The sequence below is a fragment of the Colias eurytheme genome, chromosome 18 (assembly GCF_061535395.1).
Source record: "Colias eurytheme isolate Ceu_HAF_F1 chromosome 18, ilColEury1 Martin Lab GWU primary, whole genome shotgun sequence".
Classification (NCBI taxonomy): domain Eukaryota; kingdom Metazoa; phylum Arthropoda; class Insecta; order Lepidoptera; family Pieridae; genus Colias; species Colias eurytheme.
Window position 1 is genome coordinate 2,234,015 of NC_142997.1, and position 27,626 is coordinate 2,261,640.

At 33.9% G+C, this 27,626-nt stretch overlaps 3 protein-coding genes across 3 annotated transcripts in view; 1 reads left to right on the forward strand and 2 right to left on the reverse strand.

Moving 5' to 3' along the window:
* Window positions 1–8,047: 8,047 nt before the first annotated feature.
* On the reverse strand, window positions 8,048–11,867 carry LOC149900463 (uncharacterized). The gene is made up of 2 exons (XM_090112749.1): window positions 11,036–11,867; window positions 8,048–8,221 (listed from the first exon to the last, which is right to left on the reverse strand). The coding sequence occupies exons 1-2, from the start codon at window positions 11,843–11,845 to the stop codon at window positions 8,048–8,050; spliced, it is 984 nt and encodes a 327-aa protein (XP_089968875.1). The 5' UTR covers window positions 11,846–11,867.
* Window positions 11,868–15,227: 3,360 nt separating this feature from the next.
* The window catches only part of LOC149900464 (uncharacterized), a 47,843-nt gene continuing 35,444 nt past the window's right edge, over window positions 15,228–27,626 (reverse strand). Inside the window, exons 6-9 of the mRNA XM_090112611.1 lie at window positions 25,757–25,784; window positions 25,373–25,457; window positions 17,318–17,494; window positions 15,228–17,048 (exon numbers count right to left, since the gene is read on the reverse strand). Coding sequence (XP_089968737.1) covers window positions 16,837–17,048; window positions 17,318–17,494; window positions 25,373–25,457; window positions 25,757–25,784 — 502 coding nt within the window. The 3' untranslated portion in view covers window positions 15,228–16,836. The remainder of the gene's footprint in view (window positions 17,049–17,317; window positions 17,495–25,372; window positions 25,458–25,756; window positions 25,785–27,626) is intronic.
* Window positions 18,872–20,054, forward strand: LOC149900465 (uncharacterized). The gene has a single exon (XM_090112675.1). It carries the CDS (start codon window positions 19,023–19,025, stop codon window positions 20,052–20,054), a length of 1,032 nt encoding a protein of 343 aa, XP_089968801.1. The 5' UTR covers window positions 18,872–19,022.

Here is a 27,626-nt window from a genome sequence, read left to right on the forward strand (position 1 = left end):
CTCGACCTTGAAATTTTACTCCCAACAAGCCTAAAGAAGTTTCATTTTAAAATATTTAGGTACCTACTGCTTATAAGATGTCTAACACAATCAAATTACTTTAATAAAGTTAGAAAAAACTTCAACGATTTGAAAATCATTTAGTTTGTAATATGGAGGTTATATTTTTTTTATTTTTTTATTTATTTATTTATCAATAACAAATACATTTTACATAATTGAACATGCCAAAAACCACAAAGATTTGTCCGGCATGCAAAGCAATCTATCCACGACAAATGCACAGCGCGCTCGTGTGCACGCGACAAGTTACAGACAATTATTATACGACATTATACAATAGACCTATACAGGTTGTTTACAAAATGCAGTTTTAATTTAGATTTAATATTATTATTATTTATGCTTTTTTTTAGGTTCAAATCAAGATTATTTAGTAATTGAGGAACTAAATAACGAGTTGTTCTTTTACCATAAATGTTAATTACTTTTGGAATGATTAAGCGTTGGTTAGTTTGTTGACGGGTAATGATTACGTTATCAAGTTTTTTCTGCAGGTCAAAGTTAACCCTTATTAAAACGCTGGGAGCTATACTTCCCACGTCTCAGTTTGAAGTAAATCGTGTTTTATTTTTATATGCTTAAACCTAATGCAGTGTAATATTTATCTACGCAATCTTAACATTTTAGAGAACTTTTTTTCATGGAAACAGTTTTCAGAGAATTATTACATGTCATGGTAAACACACGTCAAAGTCAGGTGACGTGATTTTGCAGCCGAAAACGACCGTTATTTTTTAGTTTTTGGTGTAGTGCTCAAAAAAAATTAGATAAGTAGATTTGAGTTCTAGCTATGTAAACTAGACTATATTACGGTTGCGTGAAACGTAAAAATATGCCCAGAATCTTTCGTATATACCTTGGTAGAGTCGATTGAAATTAAGTCTTTAAGTGGGAAGATATCATCCCAGTGTTCGTCACTGCACACGACATTCGGAAATTCTATATATAAAATCTGTTTGTCTAAAAAATCTTTTTTAGTTGGTATAAGCAACTTATTTATTGTTATTCGTTATTTCCTGATCAGATAATTAGAAATCTTAACTCAATACATTAGTATTTACCTATTGTTTTTATTTTGTTTTAGAAAAATGCCATTTTTATGTTGAAGTCATTCATTTTTCAATTCCCAGAAAGAAACTTGCATTGATGAGTACTTTCACCTCCTTTATTAAAAAACTTGATCTTTATAATTTTTTACGATAACATTAAATTCACAAGTGGAGTCAGGGCAACTAACTAGTGTTTTAAAATATTGATGTCTGGAGTGGACACTGGGAGCTATAGTTCCCACCTTTCCAAACTTTTTACAAGAGAGAACAGATGACGGGATATATACTTCCCACAGAAAAAAGGGTACTTCCCCCCCCACTAACCCCTTTTTTGTGTGTATTTTTTAAATCTACGACCCAAAATTACCCAGGAACGTATATTACTTTTTTGTTAGCTCCTCCACAGGCTCGCGTTTGAATAAGGGTTAAAGAATTGTTCTTTTAATATTGTGTAATGGAACAAAGATTCTACCGGCAAAACTTTACAATGGTGAAAGAGATTTTCATTACTATTTTTACATAATTTTTTTATCTTAGGAGATACTATTTGTTTTAATATTCTTAGTTGTAGTGATTCAATGTTCTTCAAATAGCTTTTAAAGGTTCGTGCGTAGCTACTTATACCGTAGCTTATAACATTATTAACTAGGGCGTTATATAGCATTAGCAAAATTTTAAAAGGCATTTTATTTTTAATAATTTTTATATTAGCTAGAATAGCTCGGAGTCGATCACAAACAGAGTTGATATGTGGCTGCCAGTTAAACTTTCTGTCAATTATAAGTCCCAAATACGTATGACTACTTACAGTTTCGATTTTTGGACAGTTACAATTGCGCACATTATGTTGATGCAAACAATAATGATTATGAGCTATTATCACATTGTTCGCATCGAACAATGTTTTATTATACGGAGAGTGAATATGTACTAGTTTGGTTTTATCTGCATTAAGAACAAGTCCATTATCGTGGCACCATTTATTTATACGGTCAAAATCCTGTTGTAGATTAACAAGAGCATTTTCAACATTATGATTTGCAACTAGCAAACAAGTATCATCCGCATATTGGTAGGAAGTACAGTGTTTAAGAACGTTATTCATGTCATTTACGTAAGTGATAAAGTGGAGGGGACCGATCACCGACCCTTGGGCTGTTCCTTCAGTAACAGGTAGCACACGACTCACAGAATCGTCGATTTTTACGTAGAAAGATCGATCATTGACGTAATTTTCGCACCATTTTAACATTGGACCCCTGATCCCAGAGGACTCTAACTTTGCTATAAGACACTTATGATTTAAGGTGTCAAAAGCCCTAGAAAAGTCTATGAAAAGAGCTAAAACATGTTTTTTGTTATCCAGGTGTATGTTCACGGTGTCCGAAAAATCTGATAGCAGAGAAGTGGTGCTTTTACGTGGTTGAAAACCATATTGATTATTACAGATTACGTTATTTTTAGAATAGAACAAATGTATTTGATCACTTATAAATTTCTCAATGATTTTATCTATAGACGACAAAAGGGATATTGGTCGATAGTTGGTTACGTCGGCTTGTTTTCCTTTTTTGTATATAGGACGAACGCAGCTTTGCTTCAACTCATTAGGATATATTCCTGACAGAAAACTAGTGTTGATAAGATGTGAAATGGCAGCTGCTATTTTACTTGAGATACTTTTAACGTCTATTACTCTAATGCCATCGCTACCAGGCGCCTTTCGGCTATTAAGATTCAAAATAATCTTTTTTATAGTTTTAGGGTTGGCTTTTTTAAAGTAGAAGCTAACGTTGGTTGGTCTGATGTAATTTTTATCATTTAGAAGATTATTCGGACAGGAGGGTAAGATTTTTTTAACTGCGTTTCTGAATTCATTCGCAAATTTATTGGCGATGATAGCGCACGTCTCTTTTTCTGTATCAAAAGCATTAGTAATAAATTCATCAATTACATTTAATTAATTAATAAATACTGAACAATACATAGTTCAAATAAAAATTTAGCAAACCTCTATCTATGGCCACTACATCCACTCACGCGCTAACACACTCACACACATACATTCACACACACACACACTCTTACATACACACACGCTCACACATGCATACAAACACGCGCACTCATTCAAACACGCACGCACAACATATGAGTATATCTACTAAACTTGAGTAAAAAATGTATAATTTAAATTTTATTTTGTATAATTTTGTATAAAAATAGCTAAATTACCTAAATCATTATTTAAGTTAATATTATGCTATAGTTCTGTTATTATTGTGTCATTAAGGAAGGTGGACCCCAAAATACAGGCTGTCCTAGTTTGGGGTCCAAATGTTACATGTTTGTACCTAACCCACAAATTGATCAATAAATGATTTTTATTTATTTTATTTTATTTAATTGACAAAGCAGCCCTACCACATATTGAGTTTATGATTTGCCAGAGTTTGCGGGGATTTTTTGTATTCATTTTTATTTCATTTTCATAATATTTATTTCGATTAATTTCAAATATTTTATTAATTTTATTGCGGATTTTATTATATTTTACTCTGAGGCATTTATTTGATGAGTCTTTTTTCCATTTATTAAATAATTTATCGCGTTCATCACACATTTTTATCATATATGGTTTAATCCACGGTTGTTTAACTTTTTTGATATTAATTTGTTTTTTATATTTACTAGATTTATCATAAGCAGATTTAAAGTTGGATCGAATAAAATTGTAAATGTTTGTAGGGCAGGACATATTTTTTGTAACAGACCAATCTATGTTATTTAGTTCCTCAAATAATATTTTACTATCATAAAACATTTTATTACACATTATGGAATCACGCTGTATATGATGCGTACGAATACTTTCGCAAGCTAACAAAATAACTCGGTGATCTGCCAGAACAGTATCGACCACGGCCGTGCACGGATTCATAGTGGTTAATCGTGTAAATAAATGGTCGATACAAGATTTTGTTATTTTGTCTAACTTCATTTCGATTCGAGTATAATCTGAAATTCCCATTGAGAATCCGTGCTCGGACAACATATCAAAATAAGTGTTTTTAATAGCAGTGTATGATTTTAAGTCGATATTTGCGTCCCCGAGTATGATAACATTGGATGTCTTATTGTTATCTAATACATTAGATAGCTCGTTCACAAAAGTGTTCTTATTTGTTTGTGGTGGTCTATAAAATGCACATAATGTTACGGAGTAGTTATCGGCTGTCATTAAAGTGCCAATAATTGATTCGAAGCTAGTATTTTTGATGGGTATTGTAGTAAATTTAAGATAATTTTTTACATAAACTACTATTCCACCTCCTTTTTGTTTGGATCGTAGCTCAGTGTGCATTTTATAACCAGGTATGTTATATAAATTACAAATTGAATGAGAGATACCTACTTCTGTTAAAACAATAACATCAATCGGACACTTACACGAATTTATGAGCACTAGTAGTTTAGTATAATTCTTTATTAAAGACCTGATATTCACATGTAAGCATAAAAAATTTATTTGGTTAAAGGGTACACAATTAATAAATGAATTGACTGTTGAACAATCAAATATTTCTAAACAGTGATTATATGTATTTATTTTGGCCATTAATGTTTGAAAAAGAAATTAAGACTTTATTTGTTGTACCTCGCGCTGGCCCTCACAGCGTATGGGGAGCGTCCCCCGGGTGGCGGATGGGGGAGTGGTCGGTAGTACAGCCTAGCTACACTACCGGCTAAGGCCGATGGCCTCGCTGACCAAAGTAGGGTGTGGTCCTCCAGCATTTCGGGGGTTGTGCGGGGGGCTGACAACCCTCCCACATAAAAAAAATCCATTGTTACGAAACCGACAGCAAAGAAAAAGATAAATAGACCTGGACTCAATTACGACAACCATTGGCGTGGAATAACGGATAGCCGATTTGCCTCATGGAATGTTAGAAGCCTTTACCGACCCGGTGCCATATACCAACTGACTACAGAACTTAAGCGATACGATATCAGCATAGCCGCGCTGCAGGAAGTAAGATGGCCTGGAAACGGGGAATGTGCTTTGGATGACGGATTTATGCTATTTTATAGCGGCAACTTAAAGGGGAAACATACTAATGGAACTGGATTTATGGTAGCCAAGAAAAACGTCCCAAGTGTCCTTCGGTTTGACCCAATATCAGAGAGAATAAGTGTACTACGATTGAAGGGAAAATTCTCCAATATCACAATCATTAACGCCTACGCACCAACTGAACTCGCTGACGAGGAGACCAAAGACAGTTTCTATGACGACTTAGAGAGTGTATATGACCAAGTACCTCAATACGACGTGAAGATAGTTCTAGGTGACTTTAACGCCAAAGTCGGGAAAGAAGAGGTGTTCGTACCGGCCATAGGTAGACACAGTAAACATGATCGATCAAACGATAACGGCATTAGGCTTATTAGTTTAGCCACCTCGAAGAATATGGTCATCATGAGCACTGTTTTCCCCCATAAAAATATACACAAGGGTACATGGAAGTCTCCTGACGGTCAGACAGTCAACCAAATAGATCATGTCCTCGTCGATAATAGACACAAAAATAGCATAAAGGATGTCAAAACCTGTAGAGGAGCTGATTGCGACAGCGATCACTATATGCTTATAATCAAAATAGTTGCTAAAATAAATATAGCAAATTCAGACTCGAAAGGCACCGGACATACAATAGAAATAGAAAACACCAAAGACAAAGAACTTGCAAGTAAATTTCAAATAGAGCTGCATAACAAATTTGATAGTTTAGAGATAACAGAAGATGTCGACGCTACTTGGGAATCACTAAGTACAATAATCAGGGACGTAGGGATGCAAATATTAGGAAAAAGAAAGAAACGGAAGAAGAGAAAATGGTGGACCGACGAATGTACTAAGTCGTTTGAAGAGAGAAGGAACCTCAAAGTATTGGCTGAACAAGACAGTCAGTGGAAGGAAAGCTATGAAGAAGCCCGATCAAAAACAAGAAAAGTTATCCGAAAAGCAAAACGGCAGCATATGGATAACATAGTCACCGATATGGAATGCTTGCTCCAAGCCAATCTGGGTAAGAAATTCTACCAGGAGATAAGGTCAGTCAAACAAGACTACAAGCCGACATCGCAAATCCTAGCAGATTCCAACGGTAATCTCGTTACTGATTCGCCCACACTTAAAACCATGTGGCAACAATACTTTGAAGGTCTCCTTAACTGCCCGCCTCCTGAGCAAAGAGTGGAAACCTCAATCGAAACGATAGGGGAAGTAGAAGTTGACCCTCCAACCTTTAAAGAAGTGCAGGATGCCATTTATAAACTTAAGAATCACAAAGCACCAGGTATCGACAAAATACCAGCCGAATTGTGGAAGTATGGCGGTGAGACCACACAAAAAAAGCTGTTTGAGCTCATAAAAAGAATCTGGGATCTAGAACGCCAGCCGAAGCAATGGAACACGGGGATAATATGTCCAATTCACAAAAAAGGAAGCCGAAGAGAATGCTGCAATTACAGAGGCATTGCGTTGTTACCATCGGCGTATAAAGTTCTGTCATACGTCCTGCTGCGGAGATTGCAGCCACTTGCAGAAAACATTGTGGGAGACTACCAATGTGGCTTTAGGCGCAATCGTAGTACAGTAGACCAAATCTTTCTCTTAAAACAACTTATGGAGAAAAAGTGGGAATACGCACAGAGTATTCACACGGTCTTCGTGGACTTTGCTAAGGCGTATGACAGTGTGGATAGGAATGCCTTATACAATATCCTCAGGAATTTTCAGATCCCTTCAAAATTGGTCAGGTTAGTTGAAATGGCCACAAAAGAAAGCAAAATGGTAGTTAAAGTTGGAGCGGAACTCACAGATGAGTTTGCAGTCATAAGCGGTCTAAAGCAAGGAGACGCTTTGTCACCTCTACTTTTTAACCTTGCACTCGAATATGTCATAAGAAAAGTCCTCTGTCTTAACGGTGGAGTGAATCTAAACGGACAGCACAAGGTTATTGGATATGCTGACGATCTTGCAATGGTAGGGGAAACAAAGCAGCAAGTGACAGAAGCTGTGGCATGCCTCAAAGAAGAAGCCGCAAAGATTGGGCTGAGTATCAACGATACAAAAACGGAGTACCAGCACATGCGCCGATATAGAAATACAAGACAAAAGCGTGAAGATCTTACCGTTGGAGACTCCATCTTCAAGGGTGTAGCCACATTTAAGTATCTTGGATGTCCTGTAACCGACACTAATAGTAGAGAAGAGGAGATCGAACTTCGTGTCCAAAACACTTTGCGGTGTAACGCAGGCCTACACAAGATACTTGTGTCCAAACTATTAAGCAGACGTACAAAGTTCCGAATATACAAAACTGTGATAAGGCCGATACTTATGTACGGCTGCGAAACCTGGACGCTCACCCAAAAGGAAGAAATGAAACTCCTCGTAACGGAACGCAAAGTACTCCGAAAAATACTAGGCCCGATCCGCTCAGGTGACGACAGTTGGAGAGTGAGAACAAATAAGGAGCTAGAGACACTTTTCGACGAACCGAACATCTTAGGAGAGGTGAAAGCGCACAGGCTACGATGGTTAGGCCACGTAATGCGAATGGAAGATGATCGTGCTGCTAAGCGGGCTTACTTGGGACGTCCTTCAGGCCGCCGGCCAGTTGGCCGCCCTAAGTATCGCTGGGCAGACCAAGTAACCAACGATCTAGTGGCAATGCACAGAAGAGACTGGGAAAACATCGCTCCGTGCCGGGATAAGTGGCGTCTCTTGCTGTCGGAGGCCAAGACCCACTTTGGGGTCACCGCGCCAGATAGTAAGTAAGTAAGTAAGTATTTGTTGTACCTATTACTTATTAATATTAGACTTAGAGTACAAGATATTATATAATATGACACAATGTATTACCTACTTACTTAGATAACAAGGATTCTATATCGGACAGAGATCTAATTATGAATGGCCGGCTTTTATCATCAAGTTTTTTAGCGTACACAATACCAGCCTTGCACCACACAAACTTGTAACTGTCTTTTAATTTTTGTTGAGCATTGTAAAAGAGGGTTTTTGTACGGTGGGTTAAGGGCTTGGTCTAGTAGTGCAAACAAATGCATCCTGTCATCCTATATGTAAATAATACAAATGTACTAAGGGAAAGTTGCTCCACTTAATTTTTAAAAATTAAATCATTCGTATGCATAATTTAATATTCGTAATAAGTACCAAAAATGACAATTTGAAACAATTTTCGTGAAAATTACACCGGGTGATTTTTTTTTTATCAGTACACAAAATTTGCGAATACTTTCTATTGATATCTTCAACTTCATGTTTATATAACTGATCAACTTTTACAAAGAAATTTGGACGAAATATAAAAAAAAATAAGCTTTCCATACAAAATGCAGAACTCTATACATTTTTTTCGACCTAAGTTTCTTAGTGAAAGTTGTTCAGTTTAACTAATAAAACGGATAAACAAATTTTGTATATAATAAAAAAAATGTAATGTTTGTGTTAAATGAAAATAAAAGATATTTATTTCTGACTAGCTTCCGCCCGCGACTCCGTCCGCGCGGATGTCAGTCTTCGCGTCTTCTACAGATTTATTATATTATGTGTAATATATAGATTTATATTGATAAACCTAATAAATCTTTTGCTAGCATTCTGATGCTTTATCGGTTGCACTGGATTTATCTCTTTTTTTTCAATCGCTTGAATGATATAGGATGGGTCCTTGATGGGCATCGAATGCTGAAGTCTCGAATCAATCAATTCTGACAGTAGGCAATTTATGTAAAATCTTGATAATGGTCCATCATTTTATTTTGCCTAAACGTTACATACTTTTTTATATATTCTATTTTTAACGAATGATTCACTCCAGTCCAAACAGCAAATAAGCAGACTTCTGCTTCTGCAACGTTTAGTTGTCCCTGAATTTAGAAAAAATAGTCATGATTCTTATCTATGACAAAAGTGTTATTTTTTGCATTGTATTTCAAATATTTAATTTTTTTAACCGCATCTTCCGCATTCATGTCTTTTGCCGGAATTAGACATTTAACTTCTACTAGTCCCATTTTCCCTTTTTGATATGGGAGTGTATAAAGTAAATTTTTTAGATATTTCTCGTTATACTTTTAAAAAGTTATTATTGTCATTTTGCTCATTAGGTAAAGTAATTTCGATATCAGTTTTAAGTTTTTTGATACCTGCAATAATAACGTCATAATCGCCTGCACAATGCACATACTTATCGATTACAACCTGTATACAATCCACCATCCACATTCATAATGTTTTCCTGTCCTCCTCTCCTTTACGCTGTTCACCGATACATTTGAAATGAATAAATCTGCTACCACTGAAGGATGTTTCATTGTGATCAGCAAATTTTCACCACTGTTGTCGATTATTTGTTTTTCATTTTTAATCAGCAATTGGGAATCATCAGTTTTGTTTTTTGCAGATTGGTGATGTACCCTAACAATACGTCGAAAAGGGAAAGCATCAACGAATTATTTTTTTCGTCCTCTTTTTTTATTCTTCGCGTCTCTGTTACTTCTGTTTGTTTAGTTCTCAACACCCACTGAATTTTCTATGTTATTGTGATCTTCCATTACATCTGAATTTTGATGATGTGATGATAATCCATTCGTTTTAATATTGGTACTTAGAGTTGGTAGACTAAACTAGAAATGGCGGACTAAATTTGTCAGCGCGTCTGTAAGATCAGAATATAAAACCAACATCCTGTATTTAAGTTACAAAATTAATAATCAAACAACATGCCGCTACGTTGAAAATGACTAGAAGAAAAAATTAAAACACCTCGGATCAATTTTGGAGTAAACAAATCATTTTCCCCGTATGGGGATTTCCCCGGATGAACTTGGGAAGTTCAAGTTCTCAATACAAGTTTATATTATATTTCGTATTTCTCAAACGAAAAATAAACATTTTTGGAACTTCAAAAAAATTATATTATAAGAAAATTTATGAGCTTACTTTAGTTTTAAAGAAATATACATCCCTTTACTGACACCCCGTAAAATAAAGAAATTGTTGCCAATCACCTTTGCAATCTATTTGGTTTCATTAACTTTATGTTCGAAGATAATTTTTTTTCTAGTAGTTACACGCGTATTTTTTTCGTTTATTTTCCATATCGAAATCAAATGTTTAAAAATACGAATATTTGCACAAAACTAAGATAAAAATAATCAATTAACAAAATATTAAATTTAATGAAGTAGAGCAACTTTAACTTCGGTATGAAGGAAAATCGAGCGTAGAGCACACGTCAGAACGCTCCGGCCCAAGGAGCGCGACTAAAGAAATTCGCTAGGATTTTTCCTAATTATTTTAAATATTTTTTTAATATTTAAGGAATTATCAAAATTCAAAAAAAAATTTTTTTAAAGGATTAATACTCATTGGTCTTCAACCAACTCGAATAAATTAATGGAAAAAATAACTTTTAGCAGTATTTATCAATAGATTTTGTAAGGCAAAAAATGGGAAATTTAATGAATTTATAACGTTCTAATTAAGAAAATCATAAGTTTTTCGGCAATTGTGTTCAGCAGTTTTTAATAACGACTATATAAGGATAATAATGCGCTGATCAGATTTTGTAAATTGTAATCGGTTGCAACGTAGTGAGTGCACAAACTTAGCTCGAAATGTCTTTGGGGGAAATAGACTTATCTTTAAGGCCTGATTAAGGTAACATAAAGTAACTTTATAAATGTGAAAAAATTCACGCGCATTGCGTATATAACACTAATTGATAAACAAGAAAAAAAAATTCAGTTTATCATTTCATTAGCCGGGAAAAAATTGTCAAATAACTTGTTGAAAACGCAATTTTGCTAGACTGCAGCCTTAATGCTTCGCGGACAAACACACGACGTGTCGCTTGATCTGAGGGCAATCGGGGCAAGATATCTCCAACCGTGATTTCTTTTTGTTTAGCTGATGCAAGCCATTGATTACGCACCACATTTGATTTCACCTCCACGATGATGTTTCCTGGTTGGGGACGATTTTGGGGTTTTGGCATGCGGCGGGATGATAGTACATCACATATGTTAACTTGTAAGTTCTGGGCAACACCTTCCAACACACTATTTAAATTTTGATTGGTAGCTTCTGGAATTCCTGCAATTTCAATAGTACATGCTAGCATTTTTTGATCAATTTCATTAATATGCTGTTCAGCAGCCGCAATCCGTAGTTCTAGATTTTTATTTTTGTTAATTAGGTCGGTGTTTTTGTTAAGTAATGTTTTGATGGTATTTTCCTGCCTTTTTACTAATTCTTCGAGATCGGTCATCTGTCCGTTTATATGTTCCATTGCGGTTGTTAGATCGCCGAGTTCGGCCTTGATGATTTTTTGCATTTCTCGTGTAATACTCGCCACTAGTTTTTTTTGATCGAGGGTCGAGCTGGAGCGGGCATCCTCGTCGTCTGAACTTTCGTCTGGCGTTACGAAGAAGGAAGAACGACTAGACACATTACTGAGACAGTGATCGCAGCTCCATTCCAAACCGTCAGAATTACGAAGTGCAGCCAGTTGCTTGCCGGTTAACTTTGCACAAACGGTTGACGCGTGGACTGATTTGTTACATCTACTACACTCTAGACCTGGCTGCTTTAGAGTTATATTTTTATTACAGTTTGCACATTTTTTTGTTGGCATCTTTCACACTTATTTATTATGACTTGAGTCGTAAGAACAGTAAATAAACACTTTGATTTTTACGTGCGATATTTCTTGCGTGCGCACTGTAGCGATGTCGCGGGTAGAAAAAAAAAAAAATGATGAATAATTCTGTGCCTGTGTTTCAGCAATTTTCAGCCCATTATTGTTGAACCGCAGGCTCTTAGGTTCAAGTTTCATGCACTATGTAAGTTTAATGTGAGCTTAATGAAAATGTTACGCAACATTATTATGGCAGATTTAATATGAAAAGCTTTTGTTTTTATTGAAATATGTTTTCACATTATTAACTTTTGAAAGAGTAGTTACTTTCGTATAAATGATATTATAAATTATATTAATATATTGTTATACCACCGTATTGTGGTATTGTTGTTGTAACAAAATATTATTAGATATTTTATTTAAAGTCTTGTGATATATTTTTGTTTTGTTTGAGATCAATAGAAAATTACATATATAATATAAGTAAAGCAGTTTTAAGTTGATGTTGATGACAAAAAAACTCATTGAATAGTCCGGGATACATCGCCCATTTTTGCAAGTGATTACTATCAAGCTAATTTTTCGTGAGTAGCTTTATTTTGATGAGATGCCCAATAATTTCATGTACGAAACTCTCGATTGTGGTAGCTTACAGAGGTAACAAGGATAAAAATTTTTGATTTGACGGTTCTCAAATATTTATTACGCGATTTGTAGGACAATATGTCTGTTGAATTATATAAGTATTAAATAAGTGAAAATAAAAAAATCAGCTGGTTAGTAATCATTTATGATGACGTCGTTATCGATACACATTGGAAAGGGGGACTCTTTGATCAAACCATAGATTTTGTAGGACAAATATTTTTTCGAATAATTTAGATAATTATCTTGAGATTGTACAAAAAAAAACATTCAGTTAGTAATTAATATTTGAGAACCATCAAATCAAAATATTTTATCCTTGTTTCCTCTGGTAGCTACCACAATCGAGAGTTTCGTACATGAAATTATTGGGCATCTCATCAAAATAAAGCTACCCACGAAAAATTAGCTTGATAGTAATCACTTGCAAAAATGGGCGATGTATCCCGGACTATAGAAATAGCAGTAGTTAAGTGTGAAGTGGATAATTTGTTTAAGTTCTTACTCTATCTCTACTTTTATTTAAATTATTGTTAATTATAACGATTTTATTGGTTCTAATCGTAGTTCTGGCACTACCACAAGGAGAAATGAAACAATGAGTACACCGTTAAGGTATTTATTTTATAAAAGTTACATACAAACATTCAATACGTGAACGTCACTATAATGCCGATTGGAACACACGTGACACATCTTAGCTACATACCTACGCGATTTATTTGTCATTTATTTCACACAAGTGCACATTGCGACGATGAATACAGATTATATTATATAAAAAAAAACCTGCCAGGGAACAGATTAAATAGTTCAGGATCCATCGCCCATTTTTGCAAGTGATTAGAGAACCATCAAAACAAAAAATTTAATCCTTGTTACCTCTGTTAGCTACCGCAATCGAGAGTTCCGTACCTACAGAAAATTATTGGTCGTCTCATCAAAATATAGCTACTCACGGAAAATTAGCTTGATAGTAATCACTTGCAAAAATGGGCGATGGATCCTGAACTAAAATAGATTTATTTAATCTATAGACACGCCGGAAGTAGGGAATGATGTCGTTCATTCGGTTTTCAAACATTTGTAGAAGAATATCATATAGGTAATCTTTATTGCTTTTTGACCTAAAAATTAGGGTTTTAATACAAAATATATTATTGATAATGCCGAAATCCATTAATCATTACAACAAGAGACTCATTTTTTTCAAATATTCCTCTTAAAAATTGTTAAAAATATGATAAAGAGTGACACGTAAAAAGTATCCGATAATTTATAAATATCACGAAATATTTTTCTAGATCTCAACATTTAAAATATAATAAGGAATATAATATGAATTGCTTTATTCTTTGATTTATATTAATTATATTTTATACTCTACAAATTCCTAAAAATACACTTAAAAATCGATAACATTCGACGACCTTTTTTATTCCTTAGCATGCAAGGCAAGGCAAATTGCCGCACTCCGAAGAACACACTTCCTAAAGGTAAGTGCATTTAGGAATCTTTACTCTTTTCACACTTCTCTAAGTGCAATTTCGTGCAATGTGCACTACGTGTTACACCTAAGACCACTACTTGCAATCGATGTCATAATCACCAGTTAATATTAATGCTCTTTCCTTATTGCATATATTAAAGTTTTAAATCATACAATACAATTATTAATATACGATCAAGATAACAAACATAGGTAATTTGTATAATACCTGAAAATATACGTACATATATTATGAATATAGCAACTCAACTATTTATCTATTATATTTCCAGATAAAAAAAATTCATGTTATGGAATTATGATACTGAGTATCGATACCAAGTTATATACCGCGTATCGAGCCTGCATTCAAAATACTTTAATACACAATTACAAACTTCTTTAAAACAAATGTTGGTTTAAAATAACAAATGTATAATATTGTATGATGCTTTAAGTAATTGTACTGCAACAAAGTTGATATGATTGTAAGTTGTAACATAATAACAAGAACAAAAAAGCACTTGATACCATGACTTACTTCATTACATTGCCACAAAGTAATATAGTTTTACACATTACTTATTTTTTTCCTTTATAAGTAGTTTAGAAATGAAAGAACTGTGTTATAATATTATATTTCATAGACTATATAATATGATAATTTAAACGCTTAGTGTGCGCCTAAAATATATATCGCTGTATAAAAAATACAATTTTGAAAGTATTCAAAATAAAAATCCGAAACAACATAATATTTTTCATGCGAGGTAATGACGGAATTGTTCAGCAGCTGAGTTGCACAAAATAAACAGATAAAATCAATTAATGTTATAGTTATAAATATGTTCATAGTATATCGTTTTGTAGATTCATAGATTACCAGAATTTTGTTATCAGCAAGACGTATTGCATGAGTAACATACTAAGAACATATTAATACTATTTTGATTAGGTATATTCCCATTTAAAACGCGATAAAATTAAAAATGATAATTTACAGGTAAGCGTCATACAAAAATATCGTATCACTATATAAATAAAACTTTCTCGACGATACCAGCGTCATAAATTTTACCAATATTAATAGTTCAGAGTACACGTACAAAAAATACTTTTAAAAATATTAGAGAACAAAAATTGCATAAGCTGCAGAAGTATCGAAAATATAAGAAGAATTAAAGAAAATAATTGAGACATATTACCTTTATAAATGTAAGACTAAACTTTTAATTTACTATAATAATTAATATTTAATAATTTCCTACAACATCTAATTCTACATTGCAGCATTATTATTTACACAAATCATGGTGGGAAGTTTATGATGTGTGTTTTGCAATAATTGGTTTTATCAAATATAATAACAATATTAATTGTTATATAATATATTATACTTATTGAAGAATTCCGAAAAACGGCATGATTACATTAATTATGAATCGAAAAACGATGATATTGATGAATTTTATTAAATTGTACGTCAATAATAATGTCTGCAATGTCAATGGCAGGGCAGGGGAACTAACCGAGGTTTCCACGCCATTACAACACACGCATGTACACTGTACAGGTAACGTACGTTAGGCAGTCTTTGGGTAGGTCGGAAGATTTTAGCGACTAGTTATACAATTTCATCAATAATTGTACTAAGACCCTAACTATAATTAGGTTCTAGAGGTCGTGGAATGATTTTTTCCTCGTGTAAACTTTTTGGTCTATAACCATAGGACTCCGTTTGCTCGATAGTTTGGTTCGTTTGCATCGAATGCTTAGCCTTTATATCGCTTCTTAATGTTTAGCGATTTAATATATTTTTAGTACCGACCGTATTATTGGGGTAATGGAGGGATTCTACCGACCACATTCACTACATCCTAACATCGATTACTTACGTCTAAAATAGATTCTTTCATTTAAATTCTAATCCTTATAATTGGTGTTATCAGGGATCAAGCAAGTCACTTATTCTATAAAAAAAATAATATATTAATTACACGTTTGCAATTATTCAATTTGATTTTGTGCGATTATCGTACGAATGTGTTGAATATTAAAATTCATTGGGAATATGCAGACTCATTACCCTGGATACGTGTTTCATAAAATATTCAAAAATGTTTATCGTTATTGAGGGATTCATTCCTGAAGGTACATAAATAACTCAAAATCATTTATTTATTCAACATCAAACCGTACAAAACGTATAAAAAGGAAGATGTATAGACTTGCACTTAATGTTCCGACTACCAAATACGGGGTTCTTAGAAACGTAGCTACAGTGCTTAAAGAGGTCTATGGCTAAGACATTTGATAACCTACAGTATTGTAGGCCGTAGAGCAGAATACAAAAATCTAGTTTTATCGTCTACACACATCTCTATGACAACACAGTTAGCTAAAGAGCATGCAACTATTACTGAAAATACGACCGATCCATAATTCGTCCATCGGTTAATATATAACTCTCTCGCTTTAACCATAAAGGGTCATTGTATAAAATTCATAAGACGCTCTTCAATATTAATCATTAGATAATTGGCACATCAGTGTAATTCAAGGATTGTGACCAGCACTCTCAATGTTGATCAATTAAAATAAAAACGAAGGAGTAATGTCGAATAGATAAAACCACATAAAACACTGCTTAGCAGTTTAAATGAATGTTTTGACACTTTCACAATGAAAGAAAACTTGAAACACAACATAAATATACGCAATTCTGCTCTGCTATACGCACCGCCTACCAAGTCTACTTTCAGCATCGAAGATTTAGCATCTACCTCATCTACCAAAACCGTTCGTAAAGTAGAGCCAGAACGCAAAATTATTGCATCGACTGGAATTCAGTCTACATCATGAAGTCCCCGCAGTCTACTCCGAAGTCCCAGTCATCAGAGGTGGTGGCAGTGTCGTCGTACTCCGCTAGCGCCTGTTCATACGCAGAGCACTCGTAGGCCGTGACGCCGTCCAGCATGGAGCAGGCTTCAGAGACGTTGGTGTGGTGCATGATGGGCATCGCGTGGAGCGCGAAGTCTTCCCCGTCTTGCGACCATGTTAGTCCTGGAATGTAAACAATATGAGTTTAGATACTAATCTTTTGCGAACTGATAGCTACTTGTTCATTTTTTTAGTTTGAGTTATGGGTGTTGTTTTTGGGATGAGTTTTTTGTAGTTATTTTCTCTAATTTCTTAGTATAGTTTAAAGAATTTTCATCAAGTTTTCATTTCTATGACGTTACAAGACCAGGATCAATTACTGTTGTACACTTTTTATACGCACAGAACCTATAACTAAACCCACAAATTTCTAGCTACACAATAATACTAACTTCCACTCCACACGCCGTTCGGCAGGGTGACCCAGCCCCAGCCTTGACCCCAGGCCAGCTCGTGGTTCAGCTGTCCGGCCAGCGGCACCTGGCGCTTGATCACGGCGACCAGACCGCGCCCGTCGAGCGCACCAACCGCGTTGCGAGCGTTCCGATTGTATGCTTCTGATGGTGTCGCTGGAGATACAAAACAAATTATACTACTAGCTGTGTAATTCAAACAAAAAATATATGGAATATTTTTTGTAAGATATTCATCGTTGCTCTACTCCTCTATAGATCCTAGTAGCGTCAAGCGTGACCAATAATCGGAGATCTTCTTTATTTTTTAGACAATGAAGTCATGTAGCTCTAAATGTTTAAGGTTTTTGTAACACTAATAAATAATTAGGGAGCGTTCAAGTAATACGTAACGCAATTTGGGGGGAGGGGGGGGGGTCTCGTAAAACGTTACGATGCGTTACAGGGGCGGAGGGGGTCTTTCTTACAACACGTTACGTAACATTGTTTTTTTTTTTAATAAAAAAATTAGGGAATTAAAACTCCGAAATTGGCAACCCTTTTCATTTACGTTTTACGGGGAATCCCTTGATTGTATTATACATCATTTATTGTTGTTCTCGTTGTCAGTATTTGTTAGTGATGATGATTATAAACAAAATACGCAGGTGTTGCGGATTAAAAACCTCTTGTTTTATTTAGTATTATTACTGTAAGGGCAATTAAAACTATACCAAGGATAAAATCTGTAACATTTTGCGACTTTAGGGTAAAAATGGTCACTTGAGTGTTACGTAACGTTTAGAGTGGGGGGGGGAGTATAGAAAAACGTTATGGTGCGTTACAAGGGGGGAGGGGGTGTCAAAAATCTACAAAAATTGCGTTACGTAATACTTGAACGCTCCCTTAGGTACCTAGTTAAATAAATCATATTCTATTTTCACCATTATACCTATACATACTCAGGCTTATAATATAAAACTACCTACTAATTAACTGTTTTTCAGGAGCCTGTAATGTAACTTTCTTTTTTTCCATAGCGTATTATTTATCGTAATAATAATATAAACAAATGATTATTATCTCACAAGTCACAACACAGATAATATTATACTATACAGTATACTAGCTTAGAGCTTACTCTATTTTCATTATCATGTACAATAATATCAGTTTAAATAATAATAAAACACTATTACCAACCACATTGTGCATAAAATTCTTTCAGTTTAATACTATAAAATGCGTACCTACAAATTTTATTAAAGAATGTAAATGAGATCATATTGTTAGAAAAGCTTATAAAAGGGGCTGGCTGGGGAGAATTATGCACAATAATGCTGCTCAACAAGAAAGAGGCAGCTGAGCCATTAACTACGCATTACTTACGGGGCGGGTAACCCGCCATATTGTACAGACAACAGATTATTTGACATCTGGTTTTGGCGGGAAATGTTTTTTTGCTATGTGAAAATTATTTGGAAATTCAAACTGATATTATTACAAGAGAAATTAATATTGAATTGCTAGCCTAAAACTACGCAAAACTACCTCGTGTGTTCATAAGTTTTGAGACAAACTTTGTTGTTAAAAAATAAGATAAAATATCACTGGCTGATATTTATTTCTTTTTCCAATTTTGAATTTGGAATGTTTACTTTTAATTCCTTTGATTTTCAAATTAATTTCTTTCAATTTTCTCGTGATGGAGGGAACTAAAGAATTACGTGCGTCCGTGATTTCGCTGTTTAAGGCGGGGAAAAAACCAATGGAGATTTTCCGTGAGGTGAAAATTTTTGGTGTGAGCCGTAACTTCGTGTATTACACTATCAAACGATACAAGGAGACTAATTCTTTGCAAGATCGCCAAAAAAGTGGCCGGCCACGCTCTGTGAGGACGCCTGCGAACATCAAAATCATCAGAGAGCGACTTCGCCGAAATCCATGTCGCACTCAGAAAAAACTCGCACTGCAGACTGATATTTCGCGCGTATCAATCAACAGAATACTGAAATATTATGATCTTAAGGTAAAGGCGTACAGCCGTAGGAAAATTCACTTTTTAAACGACCGCCTTTGTAAATTGCGACGCGAACGTTGTCCAATACTGCTTAGGAGACACGATGCGAGGAAGATACTCTTTACTGATGAGAAAATCTTTACTGTCGAAGAAAAGTTCAACCGACAAAACAATAAAGTGTATGCCAAAAGTAGCAAGGACGTCCCACCTTCAGCACGGAATGTCTTGCGTACTCATCATCCGGCTAGTGTGATGGTATGGTGGGGAGTTTCGTATGAAGGTGTCACTCCGCTGCATTTCTGCCAACAAGGTGTCAAGGTGAAAGCCAAGAATTATCAAAGTGATATTTTAGAGGCTGTTGTGAAACCCCTGTCTCATACTTTATTTCACAACAAGGATTGGGTTTTCCAGCAAGACTCAGCGCCATCTCATAAGGCAAAAACCACCCAAGCTTGGTTGAAGGAGAATGTGCCGGCCTTCATTGCGGCTAACGAATGGCCCTCCTCCAGCCCCGACGTCAACCCGCTGGATTATTCTTTATGGACTGAATTAGAGCTCAGGGCCTGCCGAAAGTCCCACCGAAACTTGGAGTCACTGAAGCGAGCTCTTGTCCGAGAGGCAAAGCGAATTCCATTGGAAAAGATTCGTGCCGCTATAGATGACTGGCCAAATCGTCTGAGGGCCTGTATAAAAAATAAGGGTGGACATTTTGAGTGATAATGAAAGTTTATTGTTTGTTATTACTCACTTAATATGTTGTATAAATTTTAAAATTATAAGTTAAATATTACAAAAGATATGCAACTTTTATTTTGTCTCAAAACTTATGAACACACGAGGTAGATTAATTAATATTTAAGAGATTCTAACCCAAATTTAAACGTATTATGAAGTAGGTATTATCACGTATTATTGTGTGAATTACCTAATTGGATAAAAAAAAATTGTATAAAATTTCACTTGATGGTATTGCCATTATTGTTTAAAACACTTTATAAATCACTAGAGTAGGTACTACATACTACATAAAGAACATAGAGATACTTAGAGATTTTCATTTCATAAGTTACACAATAATAAGCGATCACACAAGTTCAATGAAACCCCTAATTCAAAACTACCAAAACAAAATATTTTAGTTTGTGTAGAACGTAATGTTTTAATTAAAAAGTATGCTAAACTCATTTATTATGCTTCTATACTTCAATTTAACTTTTAATCCCTGAGGTAAAACATCCTTTGCTTTGCTTTATTTATTTATTTAATTAGTTCTTATTAAAGTACTGTAAAATTAACCTTTAGAACACAGTAAAAATATTAAACATAATTATTAATTTTCGACTTACTCAACTGTGCAAGAATAATTCTGCCTACGTAAAATTATGTATTATTTAATATTACATTTATATACTTTTTTAAGCCATAAATAAGGAGGCTTTGTTTTAAGCGATTTTGGGCGCGACATGACAAACGCATTACAAGTTTTCGAAATGTTCTTGCTATGAACAGGGCCGTATTTTAAGCGGTAATTAAGGCAAACATTTGCTTTCTTATTGCTTCCTCGGATCTATGTATGGGGTATCTAGTTCATACGTATGAGCGTGTAAAAGTTATCATATTTTTTTGATAAAAATTTATGTTTCAGTCTAAGTTCAGGATGACATGAAAGCAAACATGCCCAAAACAATTAAATATAATGTTCAAATCAATGTATTTTATTCACTATCAGATAATAATAAATAACTACAATTAAACTTTAAAAAAAAGTTTTGTATAACGCAACATAGGTACTCTTTGTGGTCTTTTCTTTCCTTGTAGATATTTTCCCTCTTAGGCTCTTTCGTTTCAAGGTTCGCTACTTTAGGCTATTACGTATAAAATCAAGCCCACACTAGTCTAATATTGTGATTCCGTCCCTGATTTTCATGTGGGAGAGGGCGTATCGAACCTTTTTTGCTCTTCGAGTAACGCCCCTGAATTTGTTTTGTGTTCATAAAGTGCTGCCGCGGGGTTGCGTATAAAAAATTGTCAATCAAACCCAAAAAACCGAAAACATTGCAAAGTTTAAATTTACTTTTAATATAGCAATAATCATTTATATAGAAATCTGAACAGATTTATATTTGTTTGAAAAAACATGATGCATAAAATGTTAATGCAAGCTTCCACTAACCATGTCTTATGACTTGTTTTTCTTTTCCTACGAGAAAATATGAATTTATAATATTCTAAGTGGTAGAGCCTGCTACGGCATTAATTGGGTCATGCTCGAACTAAAAGTATCTAACTATACACTCATAGAAGATTGGCTTTAGAGATAAGCCAATCTAATATAATAAAAATTATAAAATGAAGAGAGTACTGCATCATATATGCAATTGTATAGATATTTATGACATTGTGTGGCATTTCTGTTTTATACGACTCTACAAGTTGATTACAATTCTTTGTATAAACTATTATTGAAAAGAGCCCTTACGAAGGCTTCTTGGCGATGGTCTGTCTCTATAGAATCTAAATTAAATAAACTTATATAGAAATTTGAGTTTGTCTTAAAACTAAATCCTTACAAAGCTGGACAAGCAGACAGACGATAATCTAACCTCAAAATCATTTAATACTGTATACTGTTTTAGTCTCATTCCACAGATAAACTAAATCTCTATCTTTGAATGAACATTATTATAACATTATTATTTTCACTTAGTTCATTCACCCTCGTAAAGCTGAGAAGCTTACGTTAATTTTCATTTAATTCCTACGTATGGTCAGACGGGTTTGGATCCCAAATATATTTCATTACAGATAAGAATAGCGTTAGGTCATATCGAATTATTTAATTTGTAAACGAAACATAATGTGATATTGGATTTTTTATAAAACCGCTAAGGACAAGGTTTATTGACGAGAGTTTTTTCTAAATTTAATAAATTTCCACTACTCCACGCTTTATAGATATTAATTTAAATACCGTACATTATCTTGAATAAAAGGTCATCAACTGAGTAGGTACTTCATAATAAATAAAAGTGTGTTATTTATTAAAGGCGATAAATATTTAAACATTGGTTTTATTAATCGTCAAAAGTTTTGAAATCAAACATTTAACTCCGCGAAGCTTCCGTTATTTAAAGTCCAGACCATCATTACGGTTTCGAGAAAGTTCGGTCATTTAGAGTTAGTCCTAGTTACGCTTAATTGCGGGTCTATCCTATATTTCTCATTCAGATAAGACGTCCATATCACCCTGGGAACTAGTAAATCTATCTTGATCTAATGTTAAGATGTTAAGCCGACGCGTTTGTTGTCTGGCTCATTTTATGTTAGCTAAGTTAAAAATTAATAACCATAGTTAAGATTTACCTACAAACAACAAAAAAGACACAGTTGAGCACAATAGACGGTCTTATCACTAAGACAGCGATCTCTTCCAGGCAATCTAGTGGTCAAGGAAAAATAATGAAAGTACAAGTTTATGGGCAAGAGGTGCATATGTTTTTGATGGACAATTAAACATGGAGCCTGACAATATAAAGATCTGATAGCAATCCCACACGTATCAAAGTTACTGAACTCTGTAATAAAATACAAATTGTATTTCTTTGCTCCGTATTGTATGGAATATACTGAGGGATACTCAACAATATACACTTACAAGGGCGAGTAAATTGAATTATAAATTGAGTTTAAGAATTCCGGCCGAATTTGTTCATTGTTTACGCCGTGCCCTTTTAAAGAACAAACAAAATGACCAAAACATTGTCCACCGCTACCCAGCTTCCAGTAAACAAATATTAATATTATTATCACCAACAAAGAAAATTAAATGCCCTGAATTTCATAATTCATGTTTAAGAGAACATTAAACAAGAACGTTAAAACGAGAAGGACAAGGGAAGTCACGTAGTTTTTATTGAATTTTCGACTTACAAAGAGCGCTATCTAATTTGATGGAAACTCGTGAGCTGTTGAAATTAAAACGAAAGCTTATAGTTCAGTGACTAAATAGTTGGGAATTTGAAAGCAAAAATTTGCCTTTTAGCTATATTATTCCATGAGAATTTCATACTTATTCACTAGTACCTATACCTATCTATTGGTAGATAATGTCTGTTGGGTTTCGTATTGTTGGATATTAAGAATTATTTTTAATTTGACCATGATTATATTACTATTCTAGACTACACTAAGTATATAATTCATTTCTTTTGATTATAACGCCCATAATGATGCTTTCATAAAAATAATCATGATAAAAATGTTTTGAAAGATCTCGTCAAAGCAAATCAGTGATGGCTGTATTAGCAAATAAAAAGAGAAATGCTTTGGGAGCTCCGAACATGAATGCAACGCTGTCGGTATCACGTGCAAACATTTCCAATTCAGTTTTCATTCATTTATTGATAGCCGTCAAATTGATGAATAGTTAAAAGCGTGGCAATTAGTATTTCCTGCATTTTTAACGTCCGCGTATAAATTCACTGTTTTTGAGTTCTGTGGACTGTGATGCGAACGCGGATTTTCCTATTTTTCTCTAAAACGGTATGCTCTGAAAAGTGAAATAAGTAAATATAAATGATTTTTCAACCTTAAATATTATATTGATATCTGGCGCGTATATTGCTTTTGATACTAATAAAAAAAAAGCAAATTTGAAGTGTTTTGAACGGTTAAAAACTGATTATTAATGTTAGTTTCTTTTACCTTAAAAATATTACTTTCAACTTAATTAGATTATTATTTTATTAAATTATATTAGATCTCATAAAGCCAGATGCGACAAGATGGAGAATATCTATCGCGCTACATTTAACTAGCAACTATTCAAACAAAGGCGCATGCTGAAGCTTACATATTTATTATTTTCTTAATGAACAAGTAAATTGTCAGCCCATTCAGTACACTTGCGTATATTATACGTTATTTTAATCTCAGGCACGTGCAAATTGTACGTGGGATTAATTACATGAGTTTTAATGTCGCCACTTCACAACATTCCCGTTTTTATATCGTAACGAAGTACTGGTATTATGGAAATGTAATTTGTTGAAATAGAGTGATGAATTTCAGCAGCTTCTTTTTGTAGAGATAATTATTGAGGACTTTTAAGTAGTGTGTAAATTCTGTAGGTAAATCAACTTCTATATAGTAAAAACAGTCTAACAAGATTTCATATTATTAAACATAAAGAACTCGTATAGTAATACTACTAGCTGTGCACCCAGGCTTTTCCTATAGTACACTGTAAAGATTGGTCGTACTACCTTCGTGGACTCATGCATCATCATCACATGATCAAATGCATAGCTTACGATTCTATAATGAACATACAGACAAACATGTCATATCATATAGATTAGTTGAATTTATAGATGGGAAAAACCTGCATGGAATCCCTACAGTTTCGTTGAAAAGGCCGTGAGTTATGTTACTGACTAAAACCCCTCCATTACGATGCGATTCGAATTTATAGTAGGTATCGTACAGGATTAGTTTTCTAAATTAGTATATAAATTAATTTTTGGAAATCCAAAAAACACGACCATACTACATCTTGCATTATGTTTACGGTTTTTGTGAGAAATAGGGGTTAAACACACGACAAATAAGGCTTAATTAAGTATCAAATAAATTCGAATTAATTGGGACCGGGCTGATTCGGATATTCGAAAAATCTGATAATTAGACATAGACTATTAGTAAAAAAACAACTGTCACATATGGAATAAACGTAGGTACATAGGGTCTTCCTTATAGCTTTCTACCATATTAAATTTGAAACACCGGTTGAAATATATTATCTGGACTCCAGCAAATTCCAACTCATTACAGCTAAACAAAACAGAGATTAGGTAGGTACCTACTTCGTTTTAATTTTTTGTATTACGCTTAGGACCGATTCGGATAATTGGCGACTCGGTAAATCGGCGTTCGGATATTTGGCGATTCGGTAAATCGGCGTTCGGATAAACGGCGTTTTACTATACATCAAAGTGCAACAATTATTAGGTTAGACTTAGAATCTAGTTACTTACGTCTAACTCTGACTGTCGGTCGCTTGAAGGCAGTGCGGAGGTAAGGCATTGACATAACTAACTCGATGTGGGGCGGCGGGGGCAGCTGGAACGAAAATTTTGTTAATTCCATCATGTATACATATAAATAAAAGAAAGTCTTGTTGAAGTTGTCACTATTTGCCTCTGCTTGGATTGGGTTAAACTGAAAATTTAAAAAAGGTAAAAAAAGTCTTGATAAATCTCTGGTTGTGATTCGATAACTTTATATATTTTGCACAATTTACCTACACTAATAGAAGGATTAGTAGTAGATACTACTACAAAAAAGTAAAAAAAAATTTAAACGTGGCTCTCACGTTTAAAATTCAGAATATTGTTCAATATCTGTTCAAATATACTCACTGTTTTTGATATTGCAGCCATCCATTCCCTTTGAAAGCATCAACAAAAAGAGATAGTTAAAATCATAGTTAAAATCTAAATCGATCAGATACATAAAACTATGTTATAAGTTTGGGTTTATTGCAAATCACTAATGAAGCTAATAGTCTCTCTTCCACAAAGAATTACATGATTGAGAAAAAGAAACGCTTTTATTAATACCTTTATTTTGATCATGTGTTTCTATACCTAAATTAAGGTACAAGTAAGAGACATTTTGAACGGCTAATCTTATCACAAGGGATCACTATTTGCATACAAAATTAACGCACCTATTCATTATTCTGTATCCGTAATCCGCAAATCCATATAATATGGCCGCTATAAATCAACGCACACAAACCATAAGTCTCAGACTTCATATAAAAGTCTAAAAAAGTTCCTCGCTAGAAGCTATAAGTCACTCAGTGGAGCTTACTAAGCTCGCCCTGAGGAACGCGGTTGCTTATAGCAATTTATTACGTGATGTTTTCCACTATTTTTACCAAGGAATATTTACAGTTCAGCTGTGTGTATGTAACTTTTTAACAGTTAAACGTATAAGTAATGAGCTAAAACGCTATGGGGGGTAACAAATGCTTCCGGTAAAGCTACACGCTGGTTAGTTTCATACTAAATCATAAATATTGCGAACATAATATTATTATGTAAGCTTTTAAAATGTATAAAACTTATATTTGTCAATTACACTAAAACAAATGAACAAACATTAGCAATCACGGGAAACTGTTTTCTCTAAATGTGTAAATATATAACGAACATAACGTATCCAATTACTTATCTACCTATAAACAAATGAAAAAAATATATTTGGACCACATTCGCTTCCATCACTATAGAATACCTATAGATATATCAGCACATTTTATTTTCCCGTTGCTCCATGCGTTAAGCCGCTCATTTGTCAGTTCTCTCTTTTATTTAGCCCAGCGCCTCTGAGGTCCCTGACAAAAGGTGAAGCCGGGTAATATACTGCCTGAAAAGTATACTTTACGTGTACGTCCAATCCTTATTCTATTACATTTCAGTTCGTTGGTCACGTACAAATGAGATATTTTTATGCACCCAGCTTGTTTCGGATTTACTTATTCAATGATCATTTATTTCGTGTGAAGTTTTTTGCAGTTAATTAAAAAGGTTTTATTTATTGACGGTGTGAAATAATTTATTCTAAAAATATATCGAATTGGAAATTTATTAATGTAGAGCTATCGACGACACTTTTATACAATTTGATTTCAATCTCTCGATTCATTCTTCTCAAGTAGGTATATATTGGTATTCAGAAGGATGTTAACTTTAAAAAAATGTTAGGTAATACCTATAATTTATCGCCATACAGACATTCCTTTTACAGCGAATAGTGAAAACGCGCAAAAAAAATAAAAAGATAGCGCTACTGTCTGATTTTATTAAGAAGAGGTATCTATAATAAAGGTTTAAAATAATATGCGAGTGTAATATTATATGTGACAAGATTTTATAAAACAAAGAAATAAATTAAAAAAATCTATGAAAATGCAAGAAAACGAATGCCTGGGTCTTTTTAAAAAATATAATCCTATAACAATTTTCATTAAAAATATATTAAACTTGTATCATAAGCCAATACATAATATTATATAGCGGTGACCCACGCTATCCAATCACTTTCGTATTCCCCGAAGAGTAAAAACTTTTTCGATATCACTTTCAAAATAAACGAACTGTATGTCGCTAATGGCATAATACTCGTATGTTTATAAACCTCTTAGTAAACTATTAATTGGAAGCTTTATAAATAAGCTCTAATGATTGTTTCATTGCCCACTCATTGCCATTATAAGTAAAA